The 20,862-nt window shown below is 42.2% G+C and overlaps 1 protein-coding gene and 1 pseudogene across 2 annotated transcripts; both read right to left on the bottom strand.

Moving 5' to 3' along the window:
* Positions 1 to 7,310: 7,310 nt before the first annotated feature.
* LOC111539206 lies at positions 7,311 to 7,744 on the bottom strand (annotated as a pseudogene).
* Positions 7,745 to 15,713: 7,969 nt separating this feature from the next.
* Positions 15,714 to 16,806, bottom strand: LOC113219991 (tropomyosin alpha-3 chain-like). Of its 2 annotated transcripts, XM_026448566.1 has the most exons (2): positions 16,604 to 16,671; positions 15,989 to 16,469 (listed from the first exon to the last, which is right to left on the bottom strand). In XM_026448566.1, exons 1-2 carry the CDS (start codon positions 16,669 to 16,671, stop codon positions 15,989 to 15,991), a joined length of 549 nt encoding a protein of 182 aa, XP_026304351.1. The 2 variants fall into 2 exon arrangements, with proteins under 2 accessions (XP_026304350.1, XP_026304351.1); XM_026448565.1 differs by having other exon boundaries at positions 15,714 to 16,806.
* Between the last annotated feature and the right edge of the window lie 4,056 nt (positions 16,807 to 20,862).

The following is a 20,862-nucleotide window of genomic DNA, read 5'->3' as shown; positions in this document are numbered from 1 at the left end:
GGAATTAATAGGCAAATTAAATAAGAAGGAATGGCCCAGGTTTGAGAAGCAAAATTTGAGCAAGCTTGGAAGATTAGGGTGGAACAAAGAGTTAATGTCGTTTACCCATTATCCAGACTAAAAACTTGTGTTTCCAAAAAATGAGGGTTCTTTTTCCCTTCTCCCGTTCGCCAAGATAATATGTCAGCCTCTGGCTTTAGATATTTCCTGTCTTGGAAACCCCCCAGCGCCATCCTTTTTAGCAGGCCTGTCCTCTTGCGACTCTACAGAAGGGCAGTTTGAGGGGCTTATCTGAAAGGTGCCCTCCCTTGGAAAAGCAATTCCCTTCTAAACTACAGTATCTCAAATCCCATACACTGAGCTTCCTATGGAGTTAGGGTATCTGAAAACATACTGACATTTTGATCCATTAATACCTTCAATTGAACTGGTTTTCCAGAGATTGGCAATCAGTCACTTAGAAAGGCAGTCTCAGACTCCACCTCTGGAGCCAGATTTCTGCATTCACATCCAGGTCCCTGAGCAAGTTACTTAACCTCTCTGTGCTTCAGTGCTCTCATCTGTTAAATGGGAATAATAATGGCAATTACATCCCAGGATTTTTGTGAGAATTAAATGAATTCGTATATGTAAAGTTCTCAGAACAGTGCTGGTACAGTCTAGGCCCTATATTAGTGTTTGAAGAAAAAAGGTCTCTAAAGGGCTGAAACTGGAAAGAGAAGTTTTCCTGGGACATAGGTGAGAGAGGCAGGACTAGCCTAGTAACTTCCAGTCTCTTCTCTGAACTTGGGACTGGTATCAATGAGCTGATGGGGACTACAATCTAAAACAGAATTTATGTCAATAGCATTATCTTTTGAAACTTAGTAAATTACCTTAAATTGAAAATTATTTTGAAAAAAATAATTTTCTCTCAAGCCAGGGAAATCGAGGCTGCAGTGAGCCATGATTGCCCCACTGCACTCCAGCCTGGTCAGCAGAGCCAGAGCCTGTGTCAAAAAACAAACAAACAAACAAAAAAGGATACCAGAAAACACAAACTTTTTTTCACTTTTAAATTACAGTTTACGAACAACACAGATTCAAACTGGGAGGTTCACTTTTATGCACCTTTTTTTTTTAACCAAAGGCATATGGAAAATACAGTATTTGTGCAGGTTCCCCAGGGCTGACTGTGGGACTTTATGTGTGGATTTGGTTACATGTAGACTGTCCTCGGACCAGTCCCTCCGCATATATCTAGGGATAACTGTATTTTATGTCACCATGTAACATCAAACTCTGTAGACAGGAAACAAAGATGGGGAGAGCGGCCACTACCTGGTACCCAGAAGCAGGCATTTAGGTGAAGTTTCCTAAAGGTGTGCCTTACCAAATAGCTATGGAGTGGGTGAGTTTTAGGTGATCCTAGAGTTAGCCTCTTCTCCAAAAGGTCTTTTCTCTACTAGATAGATTTATTAGTCGTCATGGACTTTTGTAGAACTCTTTATAACCCATTGGAATTTGGAAGCTGAACCTACAACTGAGGGTTAGCTTGGGGGTATTAGGTAGTTAAGGAGAAGAAGAGGAGGATAAAGGAATGCCAAAGGCCAGTGGGGTGGCTCATGTCTGTAATCCCAATATTTTGGGAGGCAGAAGAGTGAGGATCATCTGAGACTAGGAGTTCGAGACCAGCCTTGGCAACTAATGAGACCCCTCCCATCTCCACAAAAAGTACAAACATTAGCTGGGCATGGACCTTTTTTCTTCAAACACAGGTGCACTCCAGTAGTCCCAGCTACACCAGATATTGAGGCAGGAGGATCACTTGAGCCCAGGAGTTCGAGGTTGTAGTTGTGATCATGTCATTGCACTCCTCTATCGATTGTCTCTTAAAAAAATAAAAGAATGTCATGTCTTCCCTAAATTTTTCTCAAATCTGCACCTTCCTTTTCATTCCTATAGTGTTTCTTCCATAATATTTTATCATAAAAATTGTCAAGCACAGTTGAAAGATTTTACAGCAAACGCCAATATACCCACCACCTAGACTCTATCATTATAAACATCGCACTATATATATGCTTGCTTTAAAACATAACTGGTCATCTACCCATCCCTTTATCCATCAAGGCATTTTTCTTATAGGATTTATTTCCTTTTGCTTTGTTAATTTTAATTGACTTAACTCCACACTGGCTTATACATTTATATATGTGTGTGTATATATATATATATAACTATAGCCCTAACACCTAGAACAGTTTCTGGCACCTTGTAGGGCCTCAATAAATGAAAAAAGATAATGTCTCATTTCTGCATCTCCCAGGCCCACTGAGCAAAATGACAAGCAAGTGGGAAGCATTTAATACGTGGTAAATGAATGAACAAATGAATGAATATGAAGTAAGAAGACACCAACAAGTAAACTTCATTTCTGTCACTTTGGAAGGAAAGGCTTGTTCCCTTGATAGCATTAATGTGGTTACTACACTTATTTCTGAATGTTTCATTTTCCTGGCATTCCAGAGTGACTGTCCCCATCTAATCCTAGTATTAGATACATCTATTGCCTAGTTGAGCTAATTCATTAACTGAGTTAATTCTCCATACTTCTCTGCACTTTGTTTAATAATTATAATATTTGACCTCTGTGCATGAGTTAATATACATGAAAGTGTCTGAAAAAATCAAAAGCATTCTATATAAAGGTAAGGCCTAATTAGCAGAGGGCAGCCATCTGTACTCTGTACTCCCTGTTTTTCTTTCTGTTTCCTATCCCTAGGGCTGGCTTGCCTACATATAAGGAAATTACCCGTGTCCATTTAAATTATGAAGAGTACTCTCAGCTCCAGTGACCTCAACAAGGACTTTCACGTCTCTGCCCCCTATAAAGCAAGGCAGGCTGCCTGTGCTATTCCCTGTGCTGTGTCATCCTCTCTTGGGAGCTTGGTCACCAAATCCCATAGCTAGGAATGTTCAAATCACATTTGAGCCTACCATAACAATTACACTGCAGATTCTGAATTAAGTGATTTTGAGCTGTCCTCCTTCCCCTCCTACTTAAAAAAAATCGAATTTTTTGACAAAATTCAGAGTTAGAACAGATCCAAGGAAATACATTTTCTTGGTCTCTGTGATGATTTTTTTTTTTCTTTTACAGATTTCAGTCTGATCAAGTTCTGGCCTAGTTAACATTTGGGGATGAAGTCAGCATGAGTATGCAAGTGCAGCTGTAGCCAAAGAACAATAAGAGACATTGCTGTTGACAGTCCTTTGTCTGCCTGCCTTCTCCCCTTAAGTAGCCATAGTTCTGAACTAGACAAAGAATGTTACATTTTGCACCCAACTGAAGTGTTCTGACTCTAGGTGCTTCATGCACCATGATCAATTCTCTGTTTTTTTATTTCATTCCCCAGGCAGAAAAATAGATGTTATCACACTTCATCATGTATCTGAAGCATTTTCGTTCTCTGTATTACCTTTCTAATTACTTTCCACCTTTTTTCAATCAGCAATTGCTTTGTCAGATCATAAGCACTGTTATGAAAAGACGGCTGGTTGATGTTAAAGCGCTCTGACCTTAATCAGTCACATCCAGCTCTGTGACCTTAATCAATTCATTCTCAGGTACTGTTAGGCAGCACAACATAGTGCAGTGTCAGACCAGCAGCAGCAGCATCTGGGAATGCAAACGCTTAAGCACCACCCCAGAATTAATAAATCAGAAATTCTGTGTGTGGAGCTCCACATTCTGTGTTTTATAAGCCTTCCAGGTGATTCTCATGCCCACCAAAGTTCGAGAACCCCTATTCTGGTGCAAAGAAGATGAATACGTTTTAGTCAGAAAACAAAGATTTATAATCTTGCTTTGTTACTAACTTTATAACCTTTGACAGGTTACATAATTATTTTTTCTTTTCTTTTCTCTTTTTTTTTTTGAGACAGAGTTACTCTGTTGCCCAGGCTATAGTGCAGTGGTGCTATTTTGGCTTACTGCAACCTCCGCCTCCTGGGCTCAAGCAGTCCTCCCGTCTCAGCCCCCAAAGTAGCTGGGACAACAGGCACCAGCCGCCACGCCTGGCTGATTTTTGTACTTTTGGTAGAGATGGGGTTTCACCATATTGCCCTGGCCGGTCTTGAACTCCTGAACTCAAGCTATCTGCCCACCTCGGCTTCCCAAAGTGCTGGGATTATAGGCATGAGCCACCACACCAGGCCAGGTTACATAATTTCTATAAACCTCAGCTTCTTCAACTGCTGAATGATACCTCGCTCATAGGATGGCTATGAAAGTAATGATATACATTAGTACATTGTAGTTGTTAAATAAATACTATTTCCCCTTCCCCCCCATTTCTGTCACAGCTCTCTGATTTATCACACATGTCCACCATTTAGAGGTCAGGAATTCCAAAAATAAGACTTCCTAATCCCCAAGGGCACTTTTTTTTTTTTTTCCTTTTTGAAACAGGGTCTCACTCTGTTACCCAGACTGGAATGCAGTGGCATGATCATAGCTCACTTGCAGCCTTGACCTCCCCAGGCCCAAGTGATCCTCCCACCTCAGCCTCCCAAGGAGCTGGGACTACAGATGCACACCACCACGCCCAACTAATTTTTGTATTTTTTGTACAGATGGAGTTTTGCCATGTTGCCCACGCTGGTCCCGAACTCCTGGTCTCAAGTGATCCTCCCGCCTTGGCCTCCCAAAGTGCTGAGATTACAAGGGCACTTTCGAATAAAAATTAAAAATTAATGTCCAGAATGGGCCCCCTCCAATGTAGATTTGTGGTTGCCTATGGCTAGGGAGGTTAGTGGGGGAAATGGAGAGAGACTGCTAATGGGTCCAAGATTTCTTTCAGGGTGAAGGAAATGTTTTAAAATTGTCGTGATGGTTGCACAACTTTGAATATAGTAAAAGCCATTGAATTGTACAATTTAAATTGGTGAATTGCATGGTATGTGAATTATATCTTAATAAAGCTGTTTTTAAAAAACAAAATCAGTGTCAACCAGGCTAGAAGAAAGAGTTTTAGGAAATGGGAACAGAAATGGGCAAAAGCGAAGAGAAATGACTGAGATTTAAAAAGACAGCGTCAGAGAACGTAGTAACCTGTAAGACATTACGCAAATGTAGGTTATTAATTTGGTGGAATTTAACATACACCCTCTCTCAGCAAAGATAACAGTCATTCAAGAGCCCTTAAATTTTAGTTGGCCCAACTTCAGAAATCTCATAAGAGAAAGCCTTCACAGAATTGAAAAAATTAACATACAGATTTTAGTTCTATAGAGATTTTCTGATTTTTCTCTCCCTTCCCCATACCAGGACACTTTATAATGTGATTCTTTGAAAATAGGCTGAGATAAAGTCAAGAGTTCTGTTGTCTTGCCCAGCCAGTTACCAGCACCTGATAAGAGCAGGCCCCAGAATCCATGTTTTATTTACCATGTTCTAAGCTGTTTGGCTTCATCCTGTTCAGCTAGACCCATATCTGATCCTTTACTTCTTTTCCTGTCACCAGACTAAATCGTTGCTATCCCACTTTTCTGCAATGACTTCCTTCATTTTCCCTAATTAGTTCTTAGGTTAGTCTCTCTGCAGATAATCTACTAGTACCTCTTCCCTCCTCCTGTGGCTGATGCTGTTTCCATCAGAACATAATGGATGCATTATAGTTAGTGATACAGAGCTGGGATTAGGGTGAGACAAGGGATGTGCCTAGAGTGCAAAAAGTGAGGAGGCACCGACTCTTGGGTTGAGCAAGTACAAGTGCAGGGTGGGAAAGGAGCAGCTCCTTCATACCCACTTTGCCTCTCAGAGCTCCGGTGATTGTCAAGAGGAGAAGCAGAGGATGGTACTGCTCAAATGGCGTCAATGTCAGAAAAGTAGTTACATTTAGTCTAGTGGCTTGTATTTGAACTGGTGGCCAAGAATGGCAGGTTTGACTTTCCTCAAGATGATGGGCTGAGGTACCACGTGATGTTGGAAGCCAAATGAGATTAGGTGGATTAGTTTTTGCTCAGTGTTCATGGTACGTTACTAAAACTTACTTTGGTGTCTTGAAGCGAACTCTCCCCAGGTCATTAGGAGAGAAGATTAGTTCGGTTTTCCTTCAGAATGAAATTATAGCTGTTCCTGGTGGCAAGGAGGCCTAAGGCTTCAAGTGATGAATGCTAGTGTTTCAGAAATATTTTTAGTCAGAGACACTGAGAAGCAAACAAAAGCAACAGACTCCCCAGGAAAACACTGTGTATGCAAACACAAATAGAATGTTGAGGATAACTCGAAAGGGTTCAGAGATCACAAGAAACCCATTCATGAAGAACTCCAAAGATCCTTGATTAAGAAACCCTGGTGTGGCCGGGCGCGGTGGCTCAAGCCTGTAATCCTGGCACTTTGGGGGGCTGAGGCGGGCGGATCACGAGGTCGGAAGATCGAGACCATCCTGGCTAATACGGTGAAACCCCGTCTCTACTAAAAAATACAAAAAACTAGCCGGGCGCGGTGGCGGGCGCCTGTAGTCCCAGCTACTCAGGAGGCTGAGGCAGGAGAATGGCATAAACCCGGGAGGCGGAACTTGCAGTGAGCTGAGATCTCGCCACTGCACTCCAGCCTGGGCGACAGAGGGAGACTCCGTCTCAAAAAAAAAAGAAAAAAAAAAAAAAAAAAGAAACCCTGGTGTAACTGGAAAGGCCTTGAACTGGAGAGAGAGAGTCAGTTAAGCAAGTTCTCCTTTCAGGGTGGTGGAAGAGACTGGTTTGATCCCTGGATACCTCTCCTGAGAGAGTTTGCAAGATCTTCAGCTGGTTAGGTCATCAGAACTAGAGAAATAAGATTTAAAAATTATGTGTGTATCTGTATCTACATCTATGTGTATATCTACATTACATATATATTTATATTATATGTATCTACATTTTATATGTATATATCTACATTACATATAGAAACACACACACACACACACATTTTTTTTTTTTTGAGATAGGGTCTTGCTATGTCACCCAGGCAGGGGTGCAGCAGTAAAATGTCAGCTCACTGCAACCTCTGCCTCCTGGGCTCAAGCAATCCTCCCACCTCAGTGTCGCAAGTGGCTGGGACTACATTTGCGTGCCACCACACGGGGCTGATTTTTGTATTTTTTTATAGAGACGGGGTTTTGCTGTGTTGCCCAGGCCAACCTCGAACCCCTAGACTCTAGCGATCTGTCCACCCTAGCCTGCCAGAGTGCTGAGATTACGGATGTTAGCCAGTGTACCCAGCCGATATCTTTTCTTTTTTTGTCTGTTTCAAGTTTTAATCATAACTTGTATATAAGATTACTTCATTCCTGCATCTTATCAGTTGTTTCTTCCTGGTATTTGCCCTTTTCCTTTCCTACTTGGGGAGATCTGGCTTTCTGTTCAAGGATCTTTTTGCGGTCTTTGTCAAGTTTTAGCCTAGTGATAACCTTTCTGGGGTGAATGCCTATGTGGACAGCTGTGCCATTAGCCTTTCCCACTGCACCCATTCAGTGTAGATGACGTATTTCTTCCTGTAAACCTGGACTACTTTTCCAATTTGCTGACCTTTCTAGTGTCCTCATACAACCTGAACTTCATCATCCTTTCGGATGGGCATGCATCACACGTTGTACTTCTGTCTCAGCTCTTTGGAAAGAGGGGAAGACACAATCTTCCTGTGAAAGTGGGAAGGTGCATTGAAATGCCTTTTGCGATTTTTGCTTCAGTCGGAAGTCACAAAGGGATTGAACTTCATTTTGGCCGCTCTGTCACCCAGACTGAAGTGCAGTGGTGTGATCATAGCTCACTGTAACCTCAAACTCCTGGCCCCAAGCAATCCTCCTGCCTCAGACTCCCGAGTAGCTAGGACTACAGGCATGCACCACCATGCTCAGTAATTTTTTTATTTTTTGTACAGACAGGGTTTCACTATGTTGCCCAGGCTGGTTTTGAACTCCTGGCCTCAAGTGATCCTCCCAAAGCTCTGGGATCACAGGTGTGAGCCACTATGCCTGGCCTATGTACTGTGTGTGTGTGTGTGCGTGTGTGTGTGTGTGTAGATATATATATAAACATATATATATTTCCTCCCAAAGTGCTATATATATACACACACACACACACACACATGCATACATACGTATTTTGTATACATGTAAATGTGTATATGGGCGTGTATCTACATCTGTAAATATACACATATATTTTGTATCTTAAGATAGAAAAGAGGTTAAAGGGATAAAAATTTTTTAAAGGGATATAGCATTTTAAATGTTAAGCTATTAACCAATGTTAGCCAAGAGAACATAATCATCTTGATTAACATCTAAATAAAAGCTCTAGGACATCATTCAACAGCATTTTTCCTAGCCCCAAACTGGAAGTTTATAAAGTAGAATACAAGAAAATATAAAATCAATATGACATTAAATTATAATAAGAATACAATAGAATAAAATAACCCCTTATTTTAAAATAATAATAAATAACTTAATCAGCTCTAGTCAAAACTTGAACAACTCCTCTAAAGATTATTCCTATTTTTCTTTCCAGATTTCATTTTTAATTCAACTTTCAGGATGTGTAACAAATTACCTGATTTAATGAAATTATCATCATCATCAACAACAAAAAACCTTATTTTGCCATTCCATTCCTTAAGACACATACTTCTACTACTTTGAGACCCATCATTTCAATGGAAGTTAATAAACCCAACACTGACCTCTTCTCTTAGATCAGCCCTGGCCTGCAGAGGAGAGCCACCACCAAATTTCTTAGGATCAGTGGTACCTCTCTTCCAACCTATTCCTGATGGCTTTAGCAGTGTGTCCTTTAGGCCTTCCAATGGAACATAATTATCTGGCTGGTCTTCTTGCCTTACATATCAGTTTCAGCATGCCCACCTTCTTCTGAGGTTTGGCAGGGCAAGGCAGGTATTTCCATTTCCCTGAGATTTGGCCATTGTTTTTTCCAGGCTTCTTAAATCCTTGCAGCAACTTTGCCCCATCTCCCGGAGCTACTGGTAGACTATTAAATCTTTTGTCCTGAGAAAGTACCCCCACATCAGTGAATTCTTGCTTATCCAGTCTTCCATTCTGACATCCTTGATTAAACATCCTCAAATGCTAATCCCAGGAATAATCCCCTGACTCCTGCTAAGTCTTGCTTTTTTTTTTTTTTTTTTTTTTAAGATAGAGTCTCCCTCTGTCTCCCAGGCTGGAGTGCAGTGGTGCAATCTTGGCTTGCTGCAACCTCCGTCTCCCGGGTTCAAGTGATTCTCCTGCCTCAGCCTCCTGAGTAGCTGGGACTACAGACGCATGCCACCACGCCTGGCTAATTTTTTGTATTTTTAGTAGAGACGGGGTTTCGTTGTGTTAGCCAGGATGGTCTCAATCTCCTGACCTCGTGATCTGCCCGCCTCGGCCTCCTAAAGTGCTGGGATTACAGGCTTGAGTCACCGTGCCCAGCCCTTGCCATTTTTTAAAGTACATAGTCTCTTTTCTCCCTTATCAGGCCCAGCACAGCCCCAGTTGTCAGCCTGGTAGGCAGGAGAGGAGGTGGGGGTAAGGGCAGCATCAGAGGAGGGCACCTATTTCCCTCCTATAGCACAGCCAAAGTGCTAGCTCTTTTTAAGAAAGATAAGGTATCGGCCGGGCGCGGTGGCTCAAGCCTGTAATCCCAGCACTTTGGGAGGCCGAGATGGGCGGATCACGAGGTCAGGAGATCGAGACCATCCTTGCTAATACGGTGAAACCCCATCTCTACTAAAAATACAAAAAACCAGCCGGGTGAGGTGGCGGGCGCCTGTAGTCCCAGCTACTCCGGAGGCTGAGGCAGGAGGATGGTGTAAACCCGGGAGGCGGAGCTTGCAGTGAGCTGAGATCGGGCCACAGCACTCCAGCCCGGGCGGCAGAGCCAGACTCCGTCTCAAAAAAAAAAAAAAGAAAGATAAGGTACCTCTGTAAACTCAGAGGGTCCAGGGACACAGTGGTTGCAGAGGCCAGACTCTTCAAAGCCTTCTCACCCACATCTTAGGATCTCAGGTTTTTATCACCAAGCCTTGATCTTCACTACTGCTTTGACTGAGCAATGCAAAAACTATGGAGCTCTAAGACTCTACATATTAAGTCTTCAGCCTGCTGCTCAAATGTGCCTGCCCTTCTACTGGAAGAGATAAGGGCCTCTTTGTAAGCTACCACACCGGTCCTGAATCTCACACTTAATCATTAACTGATTGATTGTGTGTTTGTTTGTTTGAGATGGAGTCTCCCTGTGTCTCCCAGGCTGGAGTGCAATGGCACGATCTTGGCTTACTGCATTCTCCACCTCCTGGGTTCAAGCGATTCTCCTGCCTCAGCCTCCTGAGTAGCTGGGATTACAGGCACGTGCCATGATGCCTGGCTAATTGTTTTGTGTGTGTTTGCAGTGAAGACAGAGTTTCATCATGTTGGCCAGGCTGATTTCAAACTCCTGATCTCAAGTGATATGCCTGCTTCAGCCTCCCAACGTGCTGGGATTACAGGGTGAGCCACTATGTCGGCTGATTATTATTAAGTGTCCTCAGTCTCTCATTATCCTTATATAATTGTATCACTACAACTTAGCAGCAACCAGCCAACTCCACCTCCACTGTACTTGAAAGCATTGTTTCTCCATATTTTTGAAAGGCCTGAAATATTGCTCCTGCTACAGCATGCATTCTCTTCCATCAGCATTCCCCTCTAGGGATGCATTTTCCCACATTACCACTAGTGAAATCTTTAGCCTCTGAGCCTCAACCTTGTGCCATGCCCCACTTCACAACCACAACAGCATCGTTTTCATTTGCTAGGCAGCAGGTGAGCTAGTCCTAAGTGAGCCAAGTCCCCATCTTACTGCCTATTTTCTTAGCTGACTCCTGGAACCATTTGTGTTAGTCTGGACGTTTTAAGAAACAGACACCAAGATAGCATTAAGTATACAAAGATTTTATTAGGGGAGATGATTATGAGAAAAATTAGAGAAGGAACTGGAGAAGTCATCAAACTACAATACAAGCCTAAATCTGAATGAAGGAGAGAGAGAAGCAAGGTCGGGTAGAAGCATCCTAGACTACTATGCAGAATAAGAAAGTTTCAGCAAAGCTGTTGTCCTGGAGTCAAAGTTCTTGATAATCCTAAGAGCCCCATATCTCCCGGGAAGGAGGCTGCCTTAGCATTCCAGCTACATGCAGTCATTGGCTGATAGTAGCCTAGGGGAAGCATGGCCAGCAAGCAAATGAAGCAGTTGATCTCAGAATACACTAGCTGGGCTTTTGGTCAATTATGTTGTTCCTTGTAAGTGAAGGTCTTTGAGGCACTCCTGGCCACCAGATGCTGAGGGTGAAGTGGATTGTCTATTTTTCTTTTCAATCATGTCAGGTTTTTTGCTTCATGTATTTTGGGGCTTGTTAGGTACATATATATTTATAATTGTTATTTTTATATATTGATCCTTTTTTATTATGAAATGTCTCTATTTGTCTCTAACAATGAAATGTCCTTATTTGTCTCTAATATGTCCTAAAGCCAGTTTTGTCTGATATTAAAATAGCCACTCCAGGTTTCTTATGATTACTGTGTACATAGTATATTATTTTCTGTCTTTTAATTTTAACCTATGTATGCCTACAACTCTAAAGTATGTCTTTTGGTGGACAGTATATAATTGAATCTTGCTTTTTTTTTTTAAGACAGAGTTTTGCTCTTGTTGCCCATGCTGGAGTGCAATGGCATGATCTCAGCTCACTGTAACCTCCGCCTCCCAAGTTCAAGCGATTCTCCCACCTTAGCCTCCCAAGTAGCTGGAATTTAGGCATGTGCCACCACACCCGGCTAACTTTGTATTTTCAGTAGAGACAGGGTTTCACCATGTTGGCCAGGCTGGTCTCGAACTCCTGACCTCAGGTGATCCACCTGCCTTGGCCTCCCAAAGTGCTGGGATTACAGGTGTGAGCCACCTTGCCCAACCTGAAAAGAAGGTCCTTAAAATCTTATTGGTGCTATGGTTTAGAACAGTGCCCAGCCATCTGGCTTTTTTATATAGTTTCACAATCTATGATCAGTTAGCAGTATATTGGTCTGCTAGCAACATATTCTCTCAGTTTTTTTAAAAAAATGGTTTTGTTGGATATATAATTCTTGGTTGAAAGATTGTTTCGTTTCATTTTGTTTTGTTTTCCAGCACTTTGACTGTGTCTTTCGGGCCTCCATTGCTTCTAATGAGAAGTTGGCTATTAACTGTATCATTTCCCTAAATGTGATGAGTCATTTTTCTCTTGCTGCTTTTAAGAGGTTTTTCTCTTTGGCCGGGTGCGGTGGCTCTCACCTGTAATCCCAGCACTTTGGGAGGCTGAGGCGGGTGGATCACCTGAGGCCAGAAGTTCAAGACCAGTCTGACCAACATGCCAAAACCCTGTCTCTACTAAAAATATAAAAATTAGCCCAGCATGGTGGCATGCATCTGTAGTCCCAGCTACTCAGGAGGCTGAGGCAGGAAAATCGCTTGAACCTGGGAGGTGGAGGTTGCAGTGTGCCAAGACTGTACCACTGCATTCCAGCCTGGGCAACAGAGCAAGACTCTGTCTTGAAAAAAAAAAAAACAAGACAGAGAGAGAGTTTTCTCTTTGTCTTAGACTTTCAGAAATTTGACTGTGATATGTCTGTGTTTCTTTTTTGTTTATTCTATTCAAGTTTCATCAAGCTTTTTGTGTATGTAAATTAAGGTTTTTCATTAAATTGAGAAGTTTTCAGCCATTATTTCTTCAGATTTTTTTCTACTCTTTTCTGTCTCTTCTTCTGAGATTATTATTATATATAAGCTGAAATACTTGACTCCATGGTCTTCAAGGCTGTATTTCTCCTTCAATTTTTTTGGTCTCTCCTTGGATTGGATAATTTGTATTAATCTATCTTCAAATTATTTCTTCTATCAACTCAAATTTGCTGTTGATCTCAGTGTATGAATTTGTCATGTGAGTTATTGTACTTTTCAACTATAGAATTTCCATTTGGTTTGTGTTTTTTCTTTCTTTCTTTTTTTTTTTTTTTTTGAGACGGAGTCTTGCTCTGTCGCCCAGGCTGGAGTGCAGTGGCACGATCTTGGCTCACTGTAATCTCCTCCTCCTGGGCTCAAGTGATTCTCCTGCCTCAGTTTCCTGAGTAGCTGGGATTACAGGCACTCACCAGCATGCCCGGCTAATTTTTGTATTTGTGGTAGAGATGGGGTTTCACCATGTTGGTCAGGCTGGTCTTGAACTCCTGACCTCGTGATCTGCTTGCCTCAGCCTCCCAAAGTGCCAGGATTACAGGTGTGAGCCACCACACCTCACCTTCTTTTTTGTTTTTGTTTTTTTTTTAATACTATGTCCCTATTTAGATTTCCTTTTTTGTTGATTTATTGTTAGCATTTTAAAAATTAATTGAACAGCCAGGTCCCATGGCTCATGCCTATAATCCCAGCTCTTTGGGAGGCCGAGGCGGGTGGATCACTTGAGGTCAGGAGTTCCAGACCAGCCTGGCTAACATGGCGAAACCCTGTCTTTGCTAAAAATACAAAAATCAGCCAGGCGTGGTGGCATGTGCCTGTAATCTAGCTACTTGGGAGGCTGAAGCAAAAGAATTGCCAGAACCCAGGAGGCAGATGTTGCAGTGAGCCGAGATCGCATCACTGCACTCCAGCCTGGGTGACAGAGCGAGTCTCTGTCTCAAAAAAAAAAAAAAAAAAAAAAAAAAAATTATTTGAACATATTTATAATAGCTGCTTTGAAGTGTTTGCCTGTAAAAACTAAAATCTGGGCCCACTCAGAGTCAGTTTTACTAAGTGCTTTTTTCCCCCTGTATATGGATCATACTTTCCTGGTTTTTGCATGTCTAGTAATTTCTGGTAAAAAACTGAACATTTTAGGTGATATATTGCAGAAACTCTGAATTCTGTTTTCTATTTTTAATGGTTGTTGGGTTTTCCCCCCTAATAAGGCGTCCGGATTTAAATGGCAGAATCTGCATCTCTGATGTGCAACCACTGGTGTCTCTACAGTGGTATGCCCCACCACTTGCTTTGAACAAAATCTCATTCTTAAGCTGGCAGAGCTATGCATTTTTCCTGTTTTTACCCAACTAAGTGCACCATTTATTGCTGGCAAGACTGTGGGGTTTTGCCCCTCATGCTGAATGGAGTCTGACTCCTTTTACAGAAATGAACTCCAAAATGGAAAAGTTTCCAATGAAATAAAATACAACAAAATAAAATTCCAGGCCCCACTTTTGCCAGTAAATTTGACCAAACATTCAAAGGAGAGTTAATGCCAAGATTATACAGACTCTACCAGAGAGAAGATGAAACATTTCACAACTCAAGTTATGAGACCAGTATAACTTTAATGCCAAAACCTGACAACATATTACAAGAATAGAAAATTAAAGGCCAAGCTCTCCTATGAGAATAAAATGTAGAAATTCTTGTTTTATTTATTTATTTTTTACTTTTTATTTTTTTGAGATGGAGTCTTACTCTGTCGCCCAGGCTGGAGTGCAGTGGCGCCATCTCGGCTCACTGCAACCTCCACCTCCTGGGTTCAAACAGTTCTCCTGCCTCAGCCTCCTGAGTAGCTGGGATTACAGGCACCTGCCACCATGCCCAGCTAATTTTTGTATTTTTAGTAGAGGCAGGATTTCACCATGTTGGCCAGGCTGGTCTTGAACTCCTGACTTCAGGTGATCCACTCGCCTTGGCCTTCCAAAATGATGGGATTACAGGCGTAAGCCACCACGCCCGGCCGCTTCTTGTTTATTTTATTTAGTTTTCAGAGATGAGAGTCTCATTATGTTGCCCAGGCTGATCTCGAACTCCTGGACTCAAGCATTCCTCACACCTCAGCCTCCCAAAGTGCTAAGATTACCGGTGTGAGCCACTGCACCCAGCCAAAATGTAAAAATTCTGAACACAATTTTAACGAACCAAATCTCACAATACATAAAAGGATAAATCATCACTATCAAATTTTGTTTATTCAAAAAATGTAAGGTTTGATATTTGAAAAATCCATAGTTTAATTAATTTAGATCTGGCTCAAAAACGATGTGCAATGGCTAGATATGGATAAATCCTGTAATAAGTAAGAATACCCAGCCGGGCACGATGGTTTACACCTGTAATCCTAGCACTTTGGGAGGCCAAGGCAGGCAGATCATCTGAGGTCAGAAGTTCCAGACCAGCCTGGCCAACATGGTGAAACCCCGTCTCTACTAAAAATACAAAAATTAGCCAGACATGGTAGCACATGCCTGTAATCCCAGCTACTCGGGAGGCTGAGGCAGGAGAATCACTTGAGTCCAGGAGGCGGAGGTTGCAGTGGGCCAAGATTTCGAGATTGTCCACTGTACTCCAGCCTGGGCGACAGAGCGAGAACCTGTCTTCAAAAAAACAAAAAACAAAAAGGTCTTAAATAAAGAATACCCCCTCAGTATGCAGTATCCTGTAATATAGTAAGTACTAGAGTATCCTGTAATAAGTAAGCATACCTGTCAGTATGCAAACAACTCTTTCCTAAACTCCCTAAAGCAATGTTTCCCAAAATATGCTCCTTGGAACAGTGGTCCTGGGAGGGAAAGGGATGCTAGGATACTAGGAACAAATGAGTTTGGAAAAACCTACATACTGCACTCCATTCCTACTTTATTTTTTATTTATTTATTTTTTGTTTACATCACAACATGCTTTTTAAAGACATTATGCATTGTGCTCACATTCCCTTAAATGTTGTTTCCAGAGGTGCTCAGCCTCTAGCCCAGCTGGAATGTCCGGGAAGAGGCAGAGACAGTTTGGCGAAAAAGACACAGGGAAGGAGGGGGCGGTGAAAGGAGAAAGCAGCCTTCCAGTTAAAGATCAGCCCTCAGTTAAAGGTCAGCTTCGGGCAGGCTGGCCTCAGGCGGAGTCTGGGTCAGAGGGAGGAGAAGCAGCAGGGTGGGACTGGGGTGTTCTACATCTCATTCAGGTCAAGCAGAGTCTGGTCCAGCATCCTTTGTGTACAGAGGTGCTCCTCTTTGGTGCATTTCAGTTTATCTTCCAAGTCATCAATTGTCTTTTCCAGCTTGGCTACTGATCTCTCAGCAAACTCAGCATGGGTCTCTGCCTCCTTGAGTTTATCAGTAAGAATCTTGATCTCTTCCTTATATTTGTCTTCTTTTTGAGAGTACTTTTCTTCAGCAGCACTCAGACACTTCAGGTTCTGGTCCATCAGTCTAATCTGCTCATCCATCTCTCTGCAACGGGACTCTGCCAGCTCAGCTCGTTCCTCTGTGCGTTCCAAGTCTCCTTCAATGATCACCAACTTACGAGCCACCTCTTCATACTTCCTATCTGCCTCTTCTGCAATGTGCTTAGCTTCTTTGACTTGGATTTCCTGGAGTTCCATCTTTTCTTCATCTTTTAAGGCCCGGTTTTCAATAACCTTCATACCTCTCTCACTCTCATCAGCAGCTTTTTCTGCTTCTTCCAGTTTTTGCAGGGCAGTGGCCAGCCGCTCCTGAGCACGGTCCAGCTCCTCTTCAACCAGCTGGATCCTACGATTCAAGGAGGCCACCTCAGCCTCAGCCTGTTCCCGAGCCTGCCTTTCTCCCTCAACTTCTCGTTGGAGGCGCTCAGCTCGCTCCTCTGCATCATCTGCCTGCTGCTGCAGAACCTGGATCTTGCGCTTCACCGCCTCGATGGTGGTGATCCCAGCCATGGTGCCCACCCAGCTACTGCTTGCGCTCCGGTTCCTGCCTCCTCCGCTCGGCGTTGCAGCCTCCTCTCTCCATTCCTACTTTAATTTCTCAGAGTCACAATGTGTATTAGTGCATTAAATAAACTAACAAATGTTAATAATAATAAGCACATTTATCTTTGTTTAGACCATGTTTTACCAAATTTACGAAACCACAAAATCTTTTTTTCTGGTATGTCCAGTACCAAGCAGCAAAATTAGTGTTCTATGGATCTCACCTTAAGAAATGCTTCTCTAGGAGGCCGGGCGCGGTGGCTCAAGCCTGTAATCCTAGCACTTTGGGAGGCCGAGACGGGCGGATCACGAGGTCAGGAGATCGAGACCACCCTGGCCAATACGGTGAAACCCCGTCTCTACTAAAGAATACAAAAAACTAGCCGGGCGACGAGGCGGGCGCCTGTAGTCCCAGCTACTTGGGAGGCGGAGGCAGGAGAATGGCGTAAACCTGGGAGGTGGAGCTTGCAGTGAACTGAGATCCGGCCACCGCACTCCAGCCTGGGCGACAGAGCCAGACTCCGTCAAAAAAAAAAAAAAAAAAAAAAAGAAATGCTTCTCTATAGTAACTTAGTGTTACTTAGTCTAGCAAATTATCTCTTACAAGGAGACAAACGGTATTCTGCTGTCTTGGAGAGTTCCTGAGAGACCTATTTACATTGAGAAGCATATTTATTGATGTTAGCTTTCTATTGATAAACATCTCATGTTTAATATTAAGTTAACAATTTTTTTTTCAGTTCATTGCATGAAGGAGTTACACTAATCCAAGTTAAAAGCAGACCCCTAATAATTTATCATAATTTTTTTAGCATAAATGTTATATACGTTTTGTATTTAAAAAAAAAAACTAAATAATGCAGAGATTGTTTTGAGACAGGGTCTCACTTTATTATCCAGGCTGGAGTGCAGTGATAAAATCATACCTCACTGCAACCTCAAACTCCTGGGCTCAGGCAATTCTCCTGCCTCAGCCTCCCAAGTAGTTGGAACTACAGGTACGCACTGTCGTGTCCATCTAATTTTTGTATGTGTGTTGGAGGGGGATGGGGGTCTCACTATGTTGAACAGCCTAGTCTTGAACTCCTGGCTTCAAGCTATCCTCCCACCTGGGCCTCCCAAAGTGCTGGAATTACAGGCATGAGCCACTGCCTGGCCAGAATATTTTGTATTGAATGAGAAAGTTCCCTTTAATACCCTCCCTTAGAGATCATCATTATGAGCAGGCTAGTGTTAGCTTAGCTTTTAACATTTCATATTTGCAAAGTTGTTTTAGAATAACCGCTCACTACTAGAAGAGTTGAGTCAGTTTTCACTATCTAACAAAAAGTGTACATATTAATCATGTAAAAACATTTAAACTTGCAAATAAATGTGAAAATAAATATTAGCATGTAAAAATTTTGGAAAAAGAAAATAAAAATCTAAACACAAAAGAGAAGAACAAAGAAGAAATAAACCTAGGGAAAAGAAAGCTGAAGATTGAAATCTGATAACTTCAAATAAGAGCTGGGGCATAATAAAGATGTGAAACAAGGACATAATTCATTTTTTAAATTTTGGCATGCACCAAACATCCTTTGAATATTCTAACACTATTATAAGAAAAAGTTTCCTCTATTGCTATTATAAATCAAGATATACTTAAATAAGAAAATATTCACAGGCATAAAACTGCCATGCATGCCAAAAGGAGAAAATGAATAAAAGGCATCATTAGTTGATAGTTATGATTGAGGGGGAGATGTGTCTCATCTTACCAATCCAAGATTTGGAATGAAATGATCAACACTAGTGTCTCCAGATAACTGTCATCCTGTTGATATCTGCAGCACCACTAATGGTCACCAGTGAAAACAACTTCATTTCCCCCTCTCTTTTTTTAATGCAATTATTAATTCAATAACTTTATTCTTGTCCCCAACTGTATTATAACAGTACGGCACTTTAAGACAAACCCTAATCCTTTTTTTAAATATTTCCATTTTATCTTAAAAATTAACATGCTATGTTAAAACATAACAAAACCCCTCCCCCACCCCAAAATCCTGCATAAGAATGTGAATGGTTACGTTTGCATAGAATCTCCTAATGCTATCCCTCCCCGCTACCCCCTCCCAACAATAGGACTGGGTGTGTGATGTTCCCCTTCCTGTGTCCAAGTGATCTCATTGTCCATTTCCCACCTATGAGTGAGAACATGTGGTATTTGGTTTTCTGTTCTTGCGATAGTTTGCTGAGAATGATGGTTTCCAGCTGCATCCATGTCCCCACAAAGGACACGAACTCATCCTTTTTAATGGCTGCATAGTATTCCATGGTGTATATGTGCCACATTTTCTTTTTTTTTTTTTTGAGGCGGAGTCTCGCTCTGCCGCCCGGACTGGAGTGCAGTGGCCGGATCTCAGCTCACTGCAAGCTCTGCCTCCCGGGTTTATGCCATTCTCCTGCCTCAGCCTCCGGAGTAGCTGGGACTACAGGCGCCCGCCACCTCGCCCGGCTAGTTTTTTTGTATTTTTAGTAGAGACGGGGTTTCACCGTGTTAGCCAGGATGGTCTCGATCTCCTGACCTCGTGATCCACCCGTCTCGGCCTCCCAAAGTGCTGGGATTACAGGCTTGAGCCACCGCGCCCGGCCATGTGCCACATTTTCTTAATCCAGTCTGTCACGGATGGACATTTGGGTTGATTCCAAGTCTTTGCTATTGTGAATAGTGCCTCAATAAACATATGTGTGCATGTGTCTTTATAGCAGCATGACTTATAATCCTTTGGGTATATACCCAGTAATGGGATGGCTGGGTCAAATGGTATTTCTAGTTCTAGATCCTTGAGGAATCGCCACACTGTGTTCCACAGTGGTTGAGCTAGTTTACAGTCCCACCGACAGTGTAAAAGTGTTCCTATTTCTCCACATCCTCTCCAGCACCTGTTGTTTCCTGGTTTTTTAATGATTGCCATTCTAACTGGTGTGAGATGTTATCTCATTGTGGTTTTGATTTGCATTTCTCTGATGGCGAGTGATGATGAGCATTTTTTCATGTGTCTGTTGGCTGTATGAATGTCTTCTTTTGAGAAGTGTCTGTTCATATTCTTTGCCCACTTTTTGATGCCCTCAGAAATAATACCGCACATCTACAGCCATCTGATCTTTGACAAACCTGACAAAAACAAGAAATGGGGAGAGGATTCCCTATTTAATAAATGGTGCTGGGAAAATTGGCTAGCCATAAGTAGAAAGCTGAAACTGGATCCTTTCCTTACTCCTTATAAGAAAATTAATTCAAGATGGATTAGAGACTTAAATGTTAGACCTAAAACCATAAAAGCCCGAGAAGAAAACCTAGGTAATACCATTCAGGACATAGGCATGGGCAAGGACTTCATGTCTAAAACACCAAAAGCAACGGCAACAAAAGTCAAAATTGACAAATGGGATCTAATTAAACTAAAGAGTTTCTGCACAGCAAAAGAAACTACCATCAGAGTGAACACGCAGCCTACAGAATGGGAGAAAATTTTTGCAATCTACCCATCTGACAAAGGGCTAATATCCAGAACCTACAAAGAACCCCCTCTCTTTTAGTGGTACTTCTGGGAACAAAGTAGAGTTTGTAATGATAAGACAAAGATATTTGTAAATAAGGCCACATGAGTTATAAGACTGGATCAGTCTTATGGGTTCATGGTAGGACATCTGACAATGGCATCCAGGGCTATTTTGTGGAAGGGTCTGATGTTCTTCTAGGTGATAACTTCAGAAGATTTGGGTGCAGACCTAACAACTGCATTTCCTTTGAACATCTCTGACTGAAACAGTAGAATGCTTTCATTCTATTCTGGATCTTTCCAACTCTCAGATCAGTTTCTTTTCCTCCTGTGGCCCTCCTCTAGCCATAGTGTATCTTTTCTCAGGTAAGGACACAGAAACTATATACAGTGTTCCAGGTGTGGCTCTTATTTCCTTTTGTGTTAAAAATGCCCTTCATAATCCCAAATTTTTGTTGGTCTTTGTGGCTGAGGAAGCAATCTGGACCAACATGTTCAAAGAATATGCTGACCCTCTTTGTATGGATGTAAGTAATAGCCAATCTT

Source organism: Piliocolobus tephrosceles, chromosome 1 (genome assembly GCF_002776525.5).
Source record: "Piliocolobus tephrosceles isolate RC106 chromosome 1, ASM277652v3, whole genome shotgun sequence".
In the NCBI taxonomy this organism is placed as follows: Eukaryota; Metazoa; Chordata; class Mammalia; order Primates; family Cercopithecidae; genus Piliocolobus; species Piliocolobus tephrosceles.
This window is presented reverse-complemented; position numbering and strand designations above follow the sequence as displayed.